This window comes from Ranitomeya variabilis, chromosome 8 (assembly GCF_051348905.1).
Source record: "Ranitomeya variabilis isolate aRanVar5 chromosome 8, aRanVar5.hap1, whole genome shotgun sequence".
Lineage (NCBI taxonomy): Eukaryota > Metazoa > Chordata > Amphibia > Anura > Dendrobatidae > Ranitomeya > Ranitomeya variabilis.
The window spans coordinates 18,294,049-18,313,273 of record NC_135239.1 but is presented as its reverse complement, the minus strand read 5'-3'; the positions used below and the strand labels follow the sequence as shown (position 1 = coordinate 18,313,273).

General features: G+C 44.8%; 1 protein-coding gene across 2 annotated transcripts in view; it reads right to left on the bottom strand.

Moving 5' to 3' along the window:
• Window positions 1-1,026: 1,026 nt before the first annotated feature.
• Window positions 1,027-19,225, bottom strand: part of JAK1 (Janus kinase 1) — a 100,487-nt gene continuing 82,288 nt past the window's right edge. For both annotated transcript variants that reach the window (XM_077278214.1, XM_077278213.1), the window contains exons 5-25: window positions 19,007-19,163; window positions 18,586-18,749; window positions 17,155-17,473; window positions 15,952-16,131; window positions 15,506-15,663; window positions 11,678-11,801; window positions 11,282-11,471; window positions 10,745-10,851; window positions 9,584-9,733; window positions 8,110-8,197; window positions 7,723-7,850; window positions 6,306-6,441; window positions 5,852-6,003; window positions 5,285-5,435; window positions 5,095-5,189; window positions 4,812-5,004; window positions 4,142-4,266; window positions 3,053-3,225; window positions 2,834-2,951; window positions 2,642-2,752; window positions 1,027-1,450 (exon numbers count right to left, since the gene is read on the bottom strand). In XM_077278214.1, coding sequence (XP_077134329.1) covers window positions 1,349-1,450; window positions 2,642-2,752; window positions 2,834-2,951; window positions 3,053-3,225; window positions 4,142-4,266; window positions 4,812-5,004; window positions 5,095-5,189; window positions 5,285-5,435; window positions 5,852-6,003; window positions 6,306-6,441; window positions 7,723-7,850; window positions 8,110-8,197; window positions 9,584-9,733; window positions 10,745-10,851; window positions 11,282-11,471; window positions 11,678-11,801; window positions 15,506-15,663; window positions 15,952-16,131; window positions 17,155-17,473; window positions 18,586-18,749; window positions 19,007-19,163 — 3,121 coding nt within the window. In that variant the 3' untranslated portion in view covers window positions 1,027-1,348. The remainder of the gene's footprint in view (window positions 1,451-2,641; window positions 2,753-2,833; window positions 2,952-3,052; window positions 3,226-4,141; window positions 4,267-4,811; window positions 5,005-5,094; window positions 5,190-5,284; window positions 5,436-5,851; window positions 6,004-6,305; window positions 6,442-7,722; window positions 7,851-8,109; window positions 8,198-9,583; window positions 9,734-10,744; window positions 10,852-11,281; window positions 11,472-11,677; window positions 11,802-15,505; window positions 15,664-15,951; window positions 16,132-17,154; window positions 17,474-18,585; window positions 18,750-19,006; window positions 19,164-19,225) is intronic.

Sequence of the window (19,225 nt, the reverse complement as noted above, 5' to 3'; positions counted from 1 at the left end):
TATAGCCTATTAAAAAAAAAAACATATGCAGACTTTAAATGCATCAAACTTGTGGAGATTAAAAATAAAAAAAGCTCTTACTAACCGCAGAACACACTGAGATACGGCTGTGATCCATCACAATTGTCGGGTGTAAGGAGGCTTATTGAAAAGATGGCAATGACTTACCGGACTGTAAACAGGGAGGACTGGTCCTCTAGTGATACAAGCAGCTCACTAGGCCGTGTCTATAGGAGGCAGCAGGATATCTGCATGGGGTCAATGCAGTTACTGATAGGAAAAATTGCAGCTGTGGCAGCAAGAATCTCTGATTTATAAGACTGGTATGAGAAGGGAAATGTCTGTAGTTAATGGAAAGATCCTTACTGGCTAGCTTTATGTACAGGGAGTCAGATCAAACCAACAGCAGCGTAAAATTGACTTCTGGAAAATACAATTTCTCAGTTGTGAGACCAATTAGAGATGGGGGTAGCAAGTGCTCAGGTTCTGTAAACCCAGGCCACACAGGCCTTGTAATCTCATGGGAGTACAGCACTACTGTGTATGTATCATCCTGGGACTCCACAGTGCATACACGCGATCTTTCCATTCAAACTATGGTACATGTGAATGCAGTTCCTTACAGTAACCACAAGATGGCGCATAGTCTATGCCGTTAGTGCAATTAGCTCCCCCTAGTGGCAGCTGCAGGGAACTGGAATGTTATTCTGCTGCCACCTCAATGTTTTACTACTTGTAATGCATGTAATGCAGAAAATGACCAAACAGAGACAGCAGCTTGCTAATAAGAGATTTGCAATATGTTACGAACACCTATAACGCTACAGTCCAGCACTGGCTTCAATGCATGGAGGTGAATAAATACACACTAAATTTACAGTGTAGACTGATAAGTGACCAAAAAGCCACCCCCAGGGGTTAAGCTAAAACAGACCCTGTATCACTAGAAGAGGTGAAACTCTTCAAATGAGGAACTACACTGTGATGATAAAGTTCCCCAGAATCCACACCTTTTATAAAAAAAAAAAAAAAAAAAAATAATTTGTCCACTTAAGCTGAAGCAGCAGTGCAAAAAGATCCAAAATGGGTAAAAACACAAATCCTGAGAATCCACAGAATCGTAGGTTGAGTCCACAGTAGCCCAGTATGTATGTTGATTATAAGAGGCTGTTGTGTGCATATGGTACATGTGATAATCTTGGCACACGACTCGTACAGTGATGGAGTCTGTCATTGTGCACCGGTAACACTCCATCGGGGGCCATAGTCCCCCAGAGGAAGACTGACATCCTGGATATAGAATATGCATCCATGGGAGCAATTGTAGTCGTTCTATCCTCCGCCCGCGTTACATCCTACTGATCAGATCTGTGAAGCCTTGGATTAAGGACTGGAAGGAATCACGATGACTTGGGTTTTGCTCCCAGCACTTCAGCATCAGCTGATAAACCTGGAGGGAAAAATAAAGTTCAAGGAAAACTAAACCTTTTGCCACATCTAATTAAAAAAAAGTTTATTTTTCCCGCTTATTACGGAGAATGACATTTCTGTATTAGGAAATACAATAGACAATCGCCAAGTGTCACTGCACCCATTGTCCAGCATCAATATGCAGATGGAGGGCGCTCAGAAGCCCAGCGAGTCCTGGAGCAAAGCTATATTCCGCAAAGTTATATGCCGCTCTTTACAGTCCAGTTCCACAAACGCAAGCTCCACCATAGATGATGCAAAAATGCCAAAGCATTGCAGAAAGGGGGCTGACTTGGCTACTAAACGAAGACAGACAGCCCCCTTCATCACCTGCCAACAAAGACCATACAAAAGCAGAAAGAAAGCTTCCACCCTCGCCAAGACCCAGCATGGCACTATCATAAGTTTTTTTTTCTGTTTTTTTTTTTTTGGAACCAGACTTTCATCCCCTACACTGTAACAAGCACTCATTTGCAATTAAATCAGACAAATGCAATTCGATTAAAAATCAGATTGCATTCATAGCAATTTAATCCTATGGTTTTGTTCTGAATTTAGTTTTTTCCCTACTCTGATTGGACAAGGAAAAAAAAAAGTAGCATGCTGAAGTCTATGGGTGCGAGTGAAACATCGCACTGCACTCCGATATCACCCGAGTGCAGTGCAGTGCAGTGCAATTCCCGCTGACGCCGGCAGCAGAAGAGATGGAGGAATATCTCAGCCTCCTCCGCACTGAGGCTCCGATTCTCTCATGAACGAGCACAGAGCACTCGGATCACACTCGCAGCAGAGCAGGAGCTGAAGGTCATTATCATATCGCATCCTATACTCTCACATTGGATGTGATTCACTAGTGCGACCCCGGCATTACAGATTTATTTTTGCCTTAGAAGCAAAGAGGATAACTTCAAAATGAAGCAGCCTCTGGCATCAACTGGCAGCATGTGGAGTAAGAACCCATCGAAGTCTCTGTATTCAGAAGTTGTACAAAGCCATAATATGCCCCCGAGCATGAGAGTGCAGATATCTCATCCGCTGTATGTAGTGCCAGCTCATTTCTGTGATCTGGAGGAGCGTCAGGCTGTAGATATACAAAATGTACAGAGAAGGTGGGAAACTATAAACTTCTGGTCACATCACAACTTGCCAAGCAGACGTCCAACTCCCTTACCTCATTGGAGCAGTTTTTAGGGCACGGTAGGCGACTTCCTTCTTCCAAAACCCTGATGAGACGTGTGACTGTCATCTGGCCTTGAGTATGTCCGATCATTTTCAGAAAAGTCTATTAAGAATCAAGACAATCCTCATTATAAAGGTGGCAACATTTTGTTATTTGTGCATATTAAGTGACACTAAACATTACCGCCATTGGACTGTACTCCGCATTGCAGTAGGTGAGGATTTCATACAGGGTAACACCGAAGGACCAGACATCGGAGGCGATGTAGAACTTGCTGTGCAGCAAACATTCGGGGGCGTACCTGTAACACAAGGGTCTCATGTAGTCTGACACTTCTAGGACCTCCCGTGTTCACCTGAGGTTTAATCTCAGATAGACATATTGTAGCGATTGTGTAATTACCAGAACACCGGACTGTCCAGGTCGTCCTTCACCGTGTAATACTCCTTGTCAGTTTCAATTGCTTTGGTTAATCCAAAATCTCCAATCTTCACCCTGTGCTCATTTTCTACCAGAACGTTTCTTGCTGCCAAATCACGATGGACGTACTGACAGGAGCCCAAGTAAGCCATGCCCTGAGCGGAAATAACAGCGTTGTACATGAGACGTGCAATGCTTAAAGGTACAAACACTCACTCAGGTTACACCAGATTCTTCTCCCCATTATGGTCGTTGTCTGTGGGTCATTGCCGAATTATTACCATTTGCTGTGCAGAATTTAATGATCATAGGGGTGACAACCATCTCGCCCAAATCCCTCATTCACATGTGCAGAGTAAGGCACAAAAAAAAAGCTCAGGTGATCCTCATCTGCCCTGACAATCTGTTAGGAGCCCACCATACACCTTTATCCAACGTGTACGGCGTCCATTACTCTAATGCACAAGTGCAGTCTGTTCCCGATCCCCAAATTGATATGATCTAAAAACGGTGAAATTGTCCAGGATGAGAAAACCATGCGTGCTCTTAAAAAAAGTAGCCTTTTTTAGTCCTGCATATCCCCCCCTTTAATCATTTTTCTGCTCTAATACTTTGCTTCAATTGATTAATATTTTTCAAGATTTCCACTTGTTGTCAATTAATAGTAACATTCTTGTTCCCATCCAAAAGGGTGAAAACCTGTACAGACATGATACTTCTCACAGCTGAGGGTTTGTTACATTGTTATCCAGTGCAAGCACTCCCCAATATCCTATAATCCAGACCTATATGATTTATCAGCACTGATACATTGTAACAAACTGTCAGAATAGGAGAGAAATCTGTCCCGTTGCGTTTGGTATTTTCAAGCGGTCCAATAGGGAATGAATGGAGAGGAGGTGGCAATGCTCGACCTTCACTCCATTCTCACGAGGCTCCGCAGATCCCAGCGATCGTTAGGAACAACCCCTTTAAGATCTCCATTTGCTGTCCATGTACATCAGGAGTCCGTAGACCTCCCAGTATACTGCAGCCATACAGAAGATGATGGAGCGGTGCAGAGCGCGATACCTTGGCAATCTGAATGGCATATTGAAGCTGCTGCTTTAGGTTTATCTTGTTCACGTTCCTCGGTAAATAATCCTTTAGGCTTCCGGAGGGAAGATACTCCATGATTAATTTAATGCCGCTGCCACCTACAAAAACAAGAGGTGATATAAGCAACCAGAAAGATTACAATAAAATGCAGTCCGGACTGGAAAACTGCTCATGACCAGACACTATGTGCGACAGGCCGATATTATCTGACAACGCTAATCTGCTGATTTACTACATGTCGGCAGGTATTTTCTAGTCTCACACTGAGCATACAGGATTTTGGGTGTGCCGCGTAATAGAGCACCTGGCACACAACTTCTGCAAGTTTGCAGATTTACAGCTCCTTGAAGTCCTTTCCGACCAATCATCGGTCTGACTTTGGTCACCATGGTGCAAACCGTTAGGATCCAGATTAAATGAATTATAATCTGTGTCTCGATAAATAAAAATCCATCCCAGGGACGAATCAATCACATGATAAGACACAAATGGTACCCAACAGACCCATTAACAATTATGGGGTTTGTCAGATTTTGTCACGGTGTCCTTCATTGTATCAAGAATAAACAAATGCACCATGCTGATCAATTTACTTTGGACATTATTATCTGGTCCATAAGGACACGTGACCCGTAATCATTACCGTCCTCTGCACAGATCCCCTTGTATTTCACAATGTTGTCATGGTAGAGATTGCGCAGGATCTGGATCTCCTTGTTCAGGTCAGAGATGTGGGTTCCTCCTGTTCCCGGCTTCAAGGACTTCACAGCCACCATCTCTCCGGTGTTATCGCCTTCTGGATCGTATCTACAGAGCTCCACCTTCCCAAAGTGACCCTGTGAGATAAGACGGAGAGGAATGAGTTGTCTGTGGACAGCAGGAGATTACGGCCAATTGTGGAAGGAGACCCAAGAGGCCACGCTCACCTCTCCCAAGTCCCGGACCCGCTTCAAGAACCGCTTCTCAAACAAACTGGGATCAACTTGTGCAGAATGAGACGTTTCGGACACGATGTCAGGATCTGAGAGAAGAGAAAATTCAGTCTCGGGAGTAAAGGGAAGAAGAACATGAGAACTATAAGTGTAGTGACCCCCGACTCTCAGCATCAGCACTCACTCTGCTCCTCCAGCTTATTGATCTCCCTCATTATCGCTCGGAAGAAGGGTCGCCTGTTGGCATCGTAGTTCATGCAGTTTATGATCAGGTTGGCCAGCTCCACACACGATGGTTCCGTCAGCTTGAAGCTGCCTTCATAAAATCTTTCTTTCTGGAATAAAAGGCACAAAACATTGGACAAGATTAAAGAGATGAGTGAAGCGAGGAAGATGACTTGAAAATAACAATAATGGCTACAAAAAGCAAGTAAGATAAAAAAAAAAGAAGAATGAAACAGTTGGTGCCATTCAATTCGCAAGACCTGGTCCATCATCTACATCTGTACTCTATAGTCGCAGGACGGGAACCCAGAGAACAGCCTCCTACCTCACGGCATCAGCCTTTCTCCTTTTGATTAGCCAGCCTTGCATGGTATCATCATTGCGGCATGACACACGTGACGTCACAGTCACGGCTAATCACAAGAAGAGCCAAAGATGCCGTCAGGTAGGAGTTGACGCACAGGACTCCCATATGGCGGCCTCAGACAAAATAGTTGTGGCTTTCCCTTCTCTGCACCCTCCATACCTCTGCCAGTGTCTTGTCCTTCAGAGGAATCTCTCCATTGAAACAGATTTCCCACAAGGTGGTCCCAAAACTCCACTTATCAGCCGCAACGTTCAATACTCTGGAGTCGTCAACACATTCTGGAGCGATCCAGGGGATCCGTTCCACGCGCTCTGAAATGTAATCCGACAATAGAAGATACGAGATCCATTATACTTTGCTGCAACCGAGGACAACCAACATCCCCGACAACTGCCAAGACATGCTGGGAATAGTGAATCCAAACTGAAGAAAAGGACAGCGCCACACCAGATAGTGAAAAGCAGCTCACATATTTATTCTGCCTCCTGCGGCAACGTTTCGGTCCGAAGACCTTTGTCAAGCAATGCTGGGAATAGTGGTCCATAAATTGGAGACCAAGAGTGAAATGGGCACATATATCCCACCATGGAGCCACAGCCCGACGCTATCTTACCTTGCCTTGTGAGTACAGTTATTGGTATTCCGGGGTCGCTCAGCTTTATAAATGGACCACACTCGTTATCAATCCCTTCTCTGGCCAGAAGAATGTTCTTAGTACAGACATTTCCATGCACCAAGTCTTTATCTTCCTGTAAGTGAAAATATATATCTCATGATTTCACTTCTTAAAAGTGCCCACAATGGGGGAGATAATCAAAAACGGTCTAATAGCAAAACTGGCTGACGACTGCAGATGGTGATAAAATGTAAGGGGGACGTGACAAATTATCCACAATAAAACATTTGGATGTTAAGATTTTGTGGTTTCGTTGAACATGTAAAGTTGGGTATTTTTTGCCGTCACTGTACAATATATCACTTTATAAGACCCCTGAATCTTCCTGGTGAGATGGAACAGGGGACCCCTGCACAATGACTCTCAGGATGTTTCTATGAGACTACAATGGGGAGAGACCCTTGCATGTGACGGAAACCTCACAGGATACATTGGGGCGGCAAACATTCAGAGCATATCCTGTGGCTAACATAAACCTCTTTGGAGGGAGATGCAGTGAATGTGCTCGAAGATCACACAAATATATTTGGGTCCTTTGCCGTTTGCAGACTCAGATTTTCTGGTAATAATAAATCAACACAGAAATAATAAAATATTTAAGCCTTAGTCTGCTGCGTCTGTCATGAGTGAGAGACAGGCAATAAGGATTAATGGGATGGGAGCCGCGGTAATGAAGAGCCACTAATTGCGGTTGCTGCATTTGGTCTGTGATTTAATGGAGCCGTTTAGCGTGGAGGCCGCGGGTAAAGGATGTCAGCGCCGCAAAGAGGAGATTAATAGTGGTATCGATCGCTCTCATGTTACAGAATTACTCGCTGAAGATTAAGTATCTGAATGCAGCAATGTAGAAAAAGTCATCAAGTGCAACAATTCATTATTACCATCACTGTGCAGTGGCAGACTGCCCGGACACGGTGGGAGTTGTAGTTCTGCAACAGTTGGAGAAACCTCAAACCCCTTCAAGACTAGGATAATTTTCACTTTTGAACTTTTATTTATTTTTTTCCTCTTCCTGTGCTGAGACAGATAACTTTTTTTTTATTCTCACATCCCCCATCGCAGTATATGGTCTTGGGTTTTTTTGGGGATAAGTTATAGTTTTGAATGACGTCATTCACTTTACCACATAATGTGGAATTTTTGTTCCATTTTTCAGGAACAGTTGTCAAGCAGCCATCTGATGCTCCCAGAGTTTTGTGCATTGTTTACAGCCCCATTATTGAGCTTCGGACCGCTGCCTCGCCACCTATCCCACCCCAGGCCAGGTGTTGGATTCACCTGCACAACCCCTTTAATATAAATGCAATTAAAACAGGAGTCTGACATAATGTTTGGCACCAATAGAAGATCTCACCAAATAGCTGAGGGCACTTGCAAGCTGTTTGGCAACCTGGAATTTCCACGGAGTCGTGAGATGTTCGCTTTTTCGGTGCATGAACAGATCCAAAGGGCCGAAATCTACAAATTCTTCAACCATGATATCTGAAATAATAAGTAACATGAAGGATTGCACTTCATAAAGAGAATCGCTTCTCGTCTCAGTCACATCGCAATAGTATCGATGCACGGCGTCCACACAGCCGCAAAACTTGGCTCAGGTGAAAGGCTGTGCAAGGATTGCAAAACTATCACTCCCGTTGGCTGTCTGGGGATGCTGGGAGTTGTAGTTATGCAGAAGCTGGGGAGGTTGGAACACACAGATTTACATTACAGCAGTGTACAATATAAATTGCTCACTTACTCTCCACATCTCGCACGCATACGCCATGGAGCAGGACGATATGCTTATGGGACACCTGCCTCATCAGACTTGCAGTCTCAAAAAATGCCTGAGAAATAAAAAGAGGAATGAAAAAATGTAGAATGAAGGCACACACAAACACATTCAATAATCGGTGGTCTGGGAATTGTGGGTACGATCAGGTGTGAATGGGTCCTTAGAAAGTTGCAGAAGTTTTTATTACAGAAAAGGTCAGTCTGGAGGAAGTGGTGGGGGAGCAGAGCGATGTGCCCCCCAGAAAGGTGGTTACAGGTTTACCATGTTGGATCAGACAATCGCAAGTTCCAGGAACCCCCCCCCCCCCTCCCCCCATAGTATTTAGAAAAATAAAAAAATTTAATCAATGCACTTTTCCCCAATTAAAAAAAAAAAAATTATTCTAAATTATTTAACCTATATGGTAAGTGCCGTAAAGCTGCACGTCTCACAAAAATGCAACAAAAAACAACAAACATCAGATTGCCACAAAAAAAAAAAAAAAAAAAAACTATCCAGGTCTGGTATTGGACTTACGGTACTGACCTGGAGATTAATATTAAAAAGGTTATTTTTCCACCATAAAAACAAACCCAAAATAATAATGACGGAGTTGCTTCTTTTATGCCATTTTACTACACTTGTATTTCTCTTTCCTGATTTTCTGGTACATTTTATGGAAAATTAAATGGTGCCATTCAGAATTACAACTTGTCCCACAAAAAAAACAAGCCTTCATACAGCAATATTGATGGAGAAATTAAAAAAAAAAAATAAAGTTATAACTCACAAAAAAAGGGGGAGGGACAAAAGGTGCAAAAATGTAAATCAGGGGTGCTGGGAAGGGGCTCAAAGAAGTCTGTCAGGGGTCCCTGTACAGGACCCATTAAATATGCCCATGTAAGTTACTGATCTGTGATTTTTTTTTTTTATAAAAAAAATTTGATTATTGTAATTGATTGTTTTTCAGCATCTTTTAGAAATTTTGTAGGAGAAAATAAAAAATTCTTAGACTTTGTTTTTACCTGTAACATACAAGTATACAGACATGTTCCGGTATATAGAGATGTATCTCCTTGCACCAGTACAATATGTAAAGCAGAAGATTACTATTTAGACCTTTAGGCAGAGAAGATCCTCCTACCCTCATAGTTTGTGTACAGTATGTCGCAGCCATTTTCTCTGGATGCTGCTGTATAGAATAACACATCTGATTACACTATTCGATGAAAATAAAAAGAGGTTATTCTGCTTTGGGAGCATTTTCTGATCAGAAACTATAAACGCAGTAAATTTGGCCTCAAAATTTGCTGGTGCATTTGTCCATGGCCGATCACCATGCCACGGAGATCTGGGGGACTTGTCATGGGTTTATTTTAGGGCTCGCAGGCGCCGACACACAAGTCAGTGATCCTTTGCTGTCAGTGTGGGAGTGCAGATAACGAAAATGTCAACACACCAGAGAGATATCCCTGTGGCTGGGGTCCAGCACTTTCAGGATGACCTTAATGTCTTTTTCTGATCCGTTTGCCTCACAGTCGTTATCATCCCTGTAGTTGAGTTTTCCTGCATAGATCTGCGTCCTGGTTCCTCTTCCCAGATGGTCCATCTACAAGATAAATATACGGATGTGACCGCAGGATGCGAAACTTTAGAAAGGCTTTACTAAGTTTCAGCAATACAGATTTTTTTTTTAATAATGCTTTTATGATATCTTATATAGGGGACATCAATCAAACACCCAAAATCACACAACTATTGTGCTCCTACAGGATTGCACTGAGCCGCAAAGCACACGAGACGGTGCTACAGTGGCATCAAGTCCAACCTGAAGTGCAGCTCTGGAGGGATAGAACTTCTGCCGCACAGCTATATACTGTCAATACTTTCCAGTACAAAATGTTATGGTATAGGAAATGTTTAAAGATCTCTGCATCTTTACACATTGCAGCTCTTGATCCGCAGGACAAAAAAACATGGCTGGCACGTAATACGACATTTCCCCTACATGTGAGGCGACCTGCAGCTTAATCCTGTGATGACAGCTGATCATTGGCAGTTCGAGCAGCTGGATCTCTCTCAATCAACTGATCCATATTTACATGGGAGGTTGTCCAGATAGAGCAAATCTCTTTAAAAATGCCTTGAAAAGGCAACGTCCATCAGTTAAGTAAAGCAACCGTGCAACATAATTAAAAAGAAAAGTCTCCATGGTAACAGACAACAAAAACCATGAGTAGTCAGATCCTGCAATCATATCCTCTTCCAGTAATCACGTGAATAGGAATGCAAGAAATAGGAGGTAGACAGAAGGGAGGAGGACTGCAGCATCTGACTACAGAGTGTTTGTTGTCTGTTTCCATGGAAACACATAGGTCTGCATATCCGTTATGGATATAAAATATGAACACACTTTTAATCAAGGCCAATTGCAAACATGTTCTGGGTCAATAAAGAAAATTAGCTGCAAAAGCCAACATAGCTTATTAGTAGCAATTCGCAGACACCACTGTGGTGCATTACATTTCCAGATTCTTCAATTGCAGAAATGTCTTAAGAAATATAAAAAAACAAGTGTGTACTGGATGACTTCGTCTATATGACCGAGCGCTGGACTCACTTGTATAATCTGATCCTTCAAGATCCGGTGGAAGCTCAGCTGGCTGATGTGGTACACCGGCTGCCAGTCCATTGCTTTCTTCGTTGCAATCAGTAGGTTTGAGATTTCTGCAGAGAAAAAAAAAAATGGGAGGAAAAAAAAAATATATATATATTTTATTTTTAATAATATTTATTTTTATATAGTGCTAACATATTCCGCAGCGCTTTACAGTTTGTACACATTATCATCGCTGTCCCCGATGGGGCTCACACTCTAGATTCCCTATCAGTATGTCTTTTGAATGTGGGAGGAAACCCTTGCAAAAACGGAGAGAACATACAAACTCTTTGCAGATGTTGTCCTGAGTGGGATTAGAACCCAGGACTCTATATATACACATATATATATATATGCACTTTGACATTCTTAAAATAAGAAACGAGGATATTCCAGGGGTATATTCTGTGTTATAATATTAGATCTCCATGACTATGTGGGGGTCCTGCAGGTTGTGTTATGTTTTGGTATAATTGTCGGACAGTTCCCCCATCTCACCTCTAGGCTTAGGAGGACAGCACCTTTTCAGAGTAAAGCTGACGTCGTCCGTCCTAAGAACTTGTCCCTTTAAGTGCTCCATCAGCTGCTTCAAGTTGTCGAAGACGCGGTCCGAGCCCAGCAAGCTGAAGGTTTTGTCTCGGACTTCTATTTGAAAATTTTTGTACTGTTTCAGGTTCTTGGATTCATACTTCAAAGAAATAAATAAAAAGAAACATACAAATAAGTTGCACACTAAGGCTTCGTTGATATCTGTCATGTTTGGAACCTCCATGATGGAAATCAGGCAGACCCCCGTTCTAGCCAAATGGGGTCTGCCAAGCTCTCCCGCCATTCATTTAATTGTTCTGCTCCTACACCGGTAATGAACTTAGCAAATAGATTACATCCTCTTACCTGGGATATCTTGGAGCACGCCACCGTCATGAGAATGTTATTGAAATCTGTGCAGCTCCACCGCAGGACGTACATCCCCTCCTCGTTACCTTCTTGGCGCAGTTTATTTATGGCATATTCTGTGCTACAATAGAAACAGGAGAAATCACAAATGTGCAAGATCATGCAGGACATGGTTTTCTGTGACGGGACTGTTTCGCCTCCAGGCTTTGCAGCCAATTTGATGTAATAGGACGTGTTGCTATACTCAAGCTTTGTCACTAAGGCACTATGACCATGAAAAATGCACTCCATATATTTCTATGCAGCTGAACGCTCAGGTCCAGAGTGCTGGTGGCAGTGCCGGGTACTGATGCGAGAGACTCGTGCGAGTTTCTCATATTGCACTCGCAAGTGTGACCCCGCCCTTAAAGAACAAAAAGAGACACTATTTTTGGGGTCATCAATAACGTCATCATCTAGTCTGAGCGCTAGGTTTGGCTGTGATGGGGGGTGATAACAAAGAAAGGCTCCTGTATACACCTCGCCCCCAACCCATCCTGGAGGAAGTACAGGGGAAGTGAGGACAGTAAAAGGACGAACTCAGACGTCAGTGTATCACGGTCAGAGTACGGGCCAGTTCATGAGACCAGCGGTCGGCCCATACGCAGATCGTTTTTCACAGCCCTAAGGCTGTGAGAAGGGCGATAACATGAAGAAAGGTTCCTGCGTCTTTTCTCCCTTCCTGGGACCTTTGGAGGCTGTGCCAAGAAAGAGATTGACAGCATGTATCCGGCTGTGACGGGTAAAAGAGGTATACTATTCTAGTCATGGCATTCAAAGAGTTAAAACACTTTTTTTTTTTTTTTTTTTTTGGTGAAGAGAGGGGAGAGAACAACCCGACAAATGTCACTACATACGAATATCACAGAAGTAAATACAGATAGGAGGATGGGATTTCCCTATGAGTCACCGCACAAAGCGTCTAAAAACGTTATCTCCTTGTGAGACACAGCGAAGAATCAACCGAAATCAAGAATTAGAAAAAGGCAGAAAAAAATATCTGTGGGGGCCGCAGTCACCATTCCTGGAAGTACTCTATAATGACTCAGCAAGTGCTTCACATCCAAGAACAGGTGCAGATGGACAATCCCTTAAATTAAAGGGATTGGCCACACTCTCGTTAGTGCTGTTTCCTCGCACACTGCCCAGCACTTCTGTCTGTACAATGGCGGGTGGAGGGTCATGTGACCAGGCACGCCCATCAGCCTCGCCCAATTATAAAACACCTCACTTGGAAAATCTTTTTTTTATATTGGAGGAGGATGATGGGCGTGCCTGGTCACATGACCCTCCACCGGCCGCCGCTGTATGAACAGAAGTGCTGGCCAGTGTGTGAGGAAACTTCACTCAAAAGAGAAAGTGGCCAACCCCTTTAAGTATATATACTAAAAGGGAAGTATGATACTAATGGAACATAACATTAAAACTATGTCCAATATTGAGCAGCTACCCTCTCTGACCAATAAAGGCACAGACATTACAAAATTGCTGGAGGCGCCCTGTGGTATCTGACACCCATTAGCAACAGATCCTTTGAGTCTGATAAGTCATGTGATGTATACTACTCACAGGACCGACCGTGTACCGGGAACACCCCACAAGTCCCGCAGCATACCGGGAACACCCCACAAGTCCCGCAGCATACCGGGAACACCCCACAGGTCCCGCAGCATACCGGGAACACCCCACAGGTCCCGCAGCATACCCGGAACACCCCACAAGTCCCACAGCATACCAGGAACTCCCAGCAAGTCCCGCAGCCTACCGAGAACACCCCACAAGTCCCGCAGCCTACCGGGAACACCCCACAAGTCCCGCAGCCTATCAGGAACACCCCACAAGTCCCGCAGCATACCCGGAACACCCCACAAGTCCCGCAGCATACCGGGAACACCCCACAGGTCCCGCAGCATACCCGGAACACCCCACAAGTCCCACAGCATACCAGGAACTCCCAGCAAGTCCCACAGCCTACCGAGAACACCCCACAAGTCCCGCAGCCTACCGGGAACACCCCACAAGTCCCGCAGCCTACCGGGAACACCCCACAAGTCCCGCAGCATACCAGGAACTCCCCACAAGTCCCGCAGCATACCCAGAACACCCCACAAGTCCCGCAGCATACCAGGAACTCCCAGCAAGTCCCGCAGCCTACCGAGAACACCCCACAAGTCCCGCAGCATACCGGGAACACCCCACAGGTCCCACAGCATACCAGGAACTCCCAGCAAGTCCCGCAGCCTACCGAGAACACCCCACAAGTCCCGCAGCCTACCGGGAACACCCCACAAGTCCCGCAGCATACCCGGAACACCCCACAAGTCCCGCAGCATACCAGGAACTCCCAGCAAGTCCCGCAGCATACCGAGAACACCCCACAAGTCCCGCAGCATACCGGGAACACCCCACAGGTCTAACAGCATACCAGGAACACCCCACAAGTCCCACAGCATACCCGGAACACCCCACAAGTCCCGCGGCATACCGGGAACACCCCACAAGTCCCGCGGCATACCGGGAACACCCCACAAGTCCCGCAGCATACCGGGAACACCCCACAAGTCCCGCGGCATACCGGGAACACCCCACAAGTCCCGCAGCATACCGGGAACACCCCACAGGTCCGACAGCATACCGGGAACACACCACAAGTCCCACAGCATATCGGGAACACACAAGTCCCGCAGCATACCCGGAACACCCCACATGTCCCACAGCATAACCGGAACACCCAACACGTCCCACAGCATATCGGGAACACACCACAAGTCCCACAGCATATCGGGAACACCCAACAAGTCCCACAGCATATCGGGAACACACCACAAGTCCCGCAGTATACCCGGAACACCCCATAAGTCCCGCAGCATACCGGAAACACCCCACAGGTCCGACAGCATACCCAGAACACCCCACAAGTCTCACAGCATACTCTTAAAATATATTAGGCTACGTTCACATTTGCGGTCAGCGCCGCAGCGTCGGGCGCCGCAGCGGCGCCGCATGCGTCATGCGCCCCTATATTTAACATGGGGGCGCATGGACATGCGTTGTGCTGCGTTTTGCGCCGCATGGCCGCAAGCGTTGGACGCAAGAAACGCATCAAGTTGCATTTTTTTTGCGTCCAACTTTCGGCCAAAAACGACGCATGCGGCGCAAAACGCAGCGTTTTAGCGTGCGTTTTGCCGCGTTTTTGTTTGCGTTGTGCGCTGCGGCGCCGACACTGCGGCGCACAACGCAAATGTGAACGTAGCCTAATACATTGGGTACAGCAGTACATTGCATGATGTGCTGGAAATGTTTTCATAAGAATTTGGGAAAGTTCTGAAATGTCCTATAAATATCTGTTTATTCCTGATCTGAGGATCTCGGCTTTGAGATGAATTTGTGCTGCACTTTATCCACAGTCCTGCCAGGAATACCCCACCAGTCCAGCCATATACCAGGAACACCCCACAAGTCCCGCCTGTAGTAGAACGGGAACACCCGAGACCGGCCATACACCAGGAACGCCCCACAAGACCTGCCATATACTGGATGCTCTGATAGTTGTCTACACATCACTACTTGGACCTTGTCAGTCACTCAGTTCCTTACATTTTGCTCACTTCTCCTGCTTTCAACACATCAAGAATTGATCACTTGCTTCCTTATATAACCCAGCCTAACAGGCACCACTGTCAATAACCACCATTACTCATTTCACCTGGCAGTGGTTCTGATACTGCAGAGCACGCGATATATACATGTGATGCACAAATAAAAAAGTCTCACTTTATCACTTACCATATTGGCCCATGACAACCGTTCATTATGTTGTGCACTATCAGAGGGGGAGCAACGTCAGTGCAGAGATAGTGGTGAGCGTCTGCCGTCAATCTGAAGTACCCATCTATCAAGGCTGTCAAGGAAAGCGCCACCTCTTGCGAGGGGACCTTCAGCTCCTACATGAGACATTTAAAACATAAAAATCAGATAGACAGAGACATGGGATGGACAGAGGATACATTTATTGCGCTGTATTTGGAATTTCATACTGTAAGGATTAGGCGGAGTTCACACTACTATTGTGGCTGTCGCTTGTACTGGTGGCCACAACGCTCTGCAGGATCCTTCACAAGACAGACCTGACCTGCACCATCTATCATCTAAGCCTGCAGCAATATTCTGTCTGCCTAATGCATCCGGGGCCGGCAGTGTAACCGCGGCCTCACTGTCTGTCTGCTTCTTACCATGCACTTGTTGTCCTGATTATTTATGATGACTGTGTCCTCCTTCACGACGATGTGAGTGATTTCAGGGAAGTAGGAGAAGAAGCTCCATTGGTTCTTGTTGTTCAACTTGGTGTCGTTCTTGTTTTTATGGTTTTCTTTCTTCTTCTTTATTTTTTTCTCTTTTTCATTGGGATCAAGCTGTAGGCAGAATGATCAATAAAGGACAGATATCAGCAAATAGGAATTATTTTCTATCCTGTGCAAGCTACGTTTACATATTAGGGTATGTGCACATGATCAGTAAACGCTGCGGGTTGGACGCTGCATATTTGTGCAGGGTCCCACCCGCAGCGTCCTGTTGCAGCCTAGTGGATGGGAATTCAAGAAATCCAATGCCCACTATGCGTCCAGTGATGCCCGCATCTGCAAGAGAAATCTCACCAATCCAAAGCGCTGCCACTTCCAGATCGTGTGCACCCTGCCTTAGATACCATAAACCAGAAGACACCTGAGGGTCCAATGCTTATGCATCAATCTCAAACACTTTTGTAAGTGTAGGTAACTAATATATGCAGTGTTGCATCCCCGTTATACCAAGCACCCAGTCACATGTGACAATCGCTTTACTGGTAAACCCTCAGCAAACTGGTTATAATAGAAATAGACAATATTTATGGCTCCGCAATGAAGGCGACGTCATGGGGTGCGGCATTCACAAGTCATCATGGCTCAGTGACGGACCAATGGGCGTCCGACCCTCAGCCTTATCTACTTCCTCCAAGATTGGAAGTCACATAAAGGAAAGCCTTGTCCTTTGGAACGACCATTAATGAAATGTGTCCTATTCTGGTCCATTCAGAAAAGACAAATGTAAATGAAGACTATAATGAATAACACCGTAGAGAGAGTCGCTTCTTGGCTGTGAATGGTATAACAATGACTCAGGCTACAGGGGTGTCTGTGATATTTGCACCCACAGAGAAACCCGAGGTGCAGAATTTACATTATCCAGAAACCTGAGTGCAAGAATCAGATTGCTGTGGTAGAAGAGGAGCGAGTCGTGTAACCGCCATGTTTCCCACGGAGTCTCCAATACATCCCTGGACGAGTCTGATATTGGCGCATGACAAGAATCCTCTCCCAGATGCAGAAACTCTGCCTCACAGGAGGAGGCGCTCTCGTCCTGCGTCATCAACCTATTTCTATTTCCCTTCTACTTACCACTGGTTTCACCCTCCATTGAATCCCATCGTTTCCAGTAATCATAACTTCATGTTCCCCTTCACATTTGTATGGTTTTTCTGAGTTGATTCTTAAAGACGTCGCCTTGAAGATCTCTGCTCCGTAATTTTTCGTCAGCGTCTCCAGGGTGGACATGTACTTCACCTTCAGATCGTGAGGCGAGACGCTGCTGTCACAGATGGTTTTATTGTTGAATTCCTTCAGGAAGTTCCTGAAGACGTTGTTGATCCGCAGTCGGGTGAGAATGTTCCTTTGTTTTATGGTCCGGTTTAACGTTTCGGGGATATATCTTTTGTAACTGGAAGATAAATTGGGAGAAGTCACAGATTTATTAATCTCCAAGACACAATGGCTGGCACTTCAGCTAAGACGACAAAAACCTGTTATACAGATTGTCACTTTTGCAGCTGTACGATTTCTTGTGCAACCATTTCCTGTTGCCAGAGCGGTAATGTACTGAGCTTCCTGCACGCTCGTAGCTACATCTGCACAAATGGCAATTACCTGGAGCAGTCGTCAGGCGGCTGCACGATTGCAGTCTGAATCACACCCCACATGTGTCCTTCCATCTAATATGGCAGTTAGCTGAATGCCCACTAGCACCAGAGCCAATTCTCCTGCCCCCCAATACACATACGTGCTCCATTCTGTGCTGCCAAGTGTGAATGTGTTTTCTAAAGAGTCTCAACAACCTATAGTTGGCCAAACTGTCTGACATTCACCAAATTGGTATAGTCAGCATAAGGCCATGTTCACACGTAGCATACATATTCAGCTGGGTTTAACAGCAAAATGGATGGGATTTCACGACAACGCTTCCTCACTGTTCTGTTGAAATGTTATTGTTCTGGGTTATTTTTCCCTACAGGCAAACTTTTAAAACACAACTTTTGTTTTTTTCTACATTTTTTTTTTTTAAAGGGTGTACAATCTCAGTATTTCTGCTCTTAAAAAAAACAAAAAAAAAAAACTTGATGACAAATCTCACATGAGCAATCGCTCATAAAATGCAGTAAATTACTAGAATTAAAAAAAAAAAAAAATCTGCAAAAAGCATAAAATACTGAAGAAATAATGTGTGCAATGGACAAGGCCGGTGCCGTCCACTTTCCATGCAATATATAAAATAATAAGAATTTTAAATTGTGTTCATCTAATTTTTGATGTGAGAGCGCCTTCGGCATAATATAGAAGTTTCAGGGGTTAAGTTAAAGAGATCGGCCAAACCTGCAGGATTTCTGAAAAGCTTCATCCAGATCAAGGACATAACACAATGTTAAGTGTTGAACACAATGTTAAGTGCACAACCCCTTGTGGCCCATGGGCAAGTTCTGCAGATAAGCACGGCCCCTGCTTTATCCCCTGGACATCACAGAAGATGGCGGAAATGCAGGCGAGCCGATCACTAACCTAATATCTTTGGGAAGTTCCGGCAGCTGCATGTTCCTCTTGATGGCGTAGTGCGAGATCGCCAGCACCGCCATCCCTAGGCACTCGTTCTCAATTTCATGCATCTCATGGTCACTTTTTGGGTCCCGAACAGGCGCCAGACACTTCACCAACTCATATTGGCCCTAGCAGCAATGTCAAGGTGAGAGGGACAAAATTATTGTTATTATTTATATTTTCAAACTTTTGTCAATTTAAAACATTTGACTTTATAGCGATTTTCTATTAAAAAAAAATAATTAAAAAGACATTTTCCCAGGATCTGCCATATCAAAGCAAATCTAATAAATGTAACTGGAGAGATAGAGGATACTGCGCCCCATAATTGCTACCTAGCAGCTCCCACCATCCAGGAGAGGAATAAAACAATGTTCGGACCGACCTGTGCAAAAATATAATCCAAGGAGCTGGCATCAAGGATTGGGGTCCCATCCGGGGACCCCTGTTTACTGTCATAGTTGTCTTTCTGCCTTTTGGGGTAATATCTCCAGACCGATGCCTCATTATCATTTGTGCCGTGCCAATTTGTAAAAATGAACCTAAAAATAAAGCAAAAGATATATAATAAGCGATCCGGCCAGCTTCATACAGTGAAAGAAAT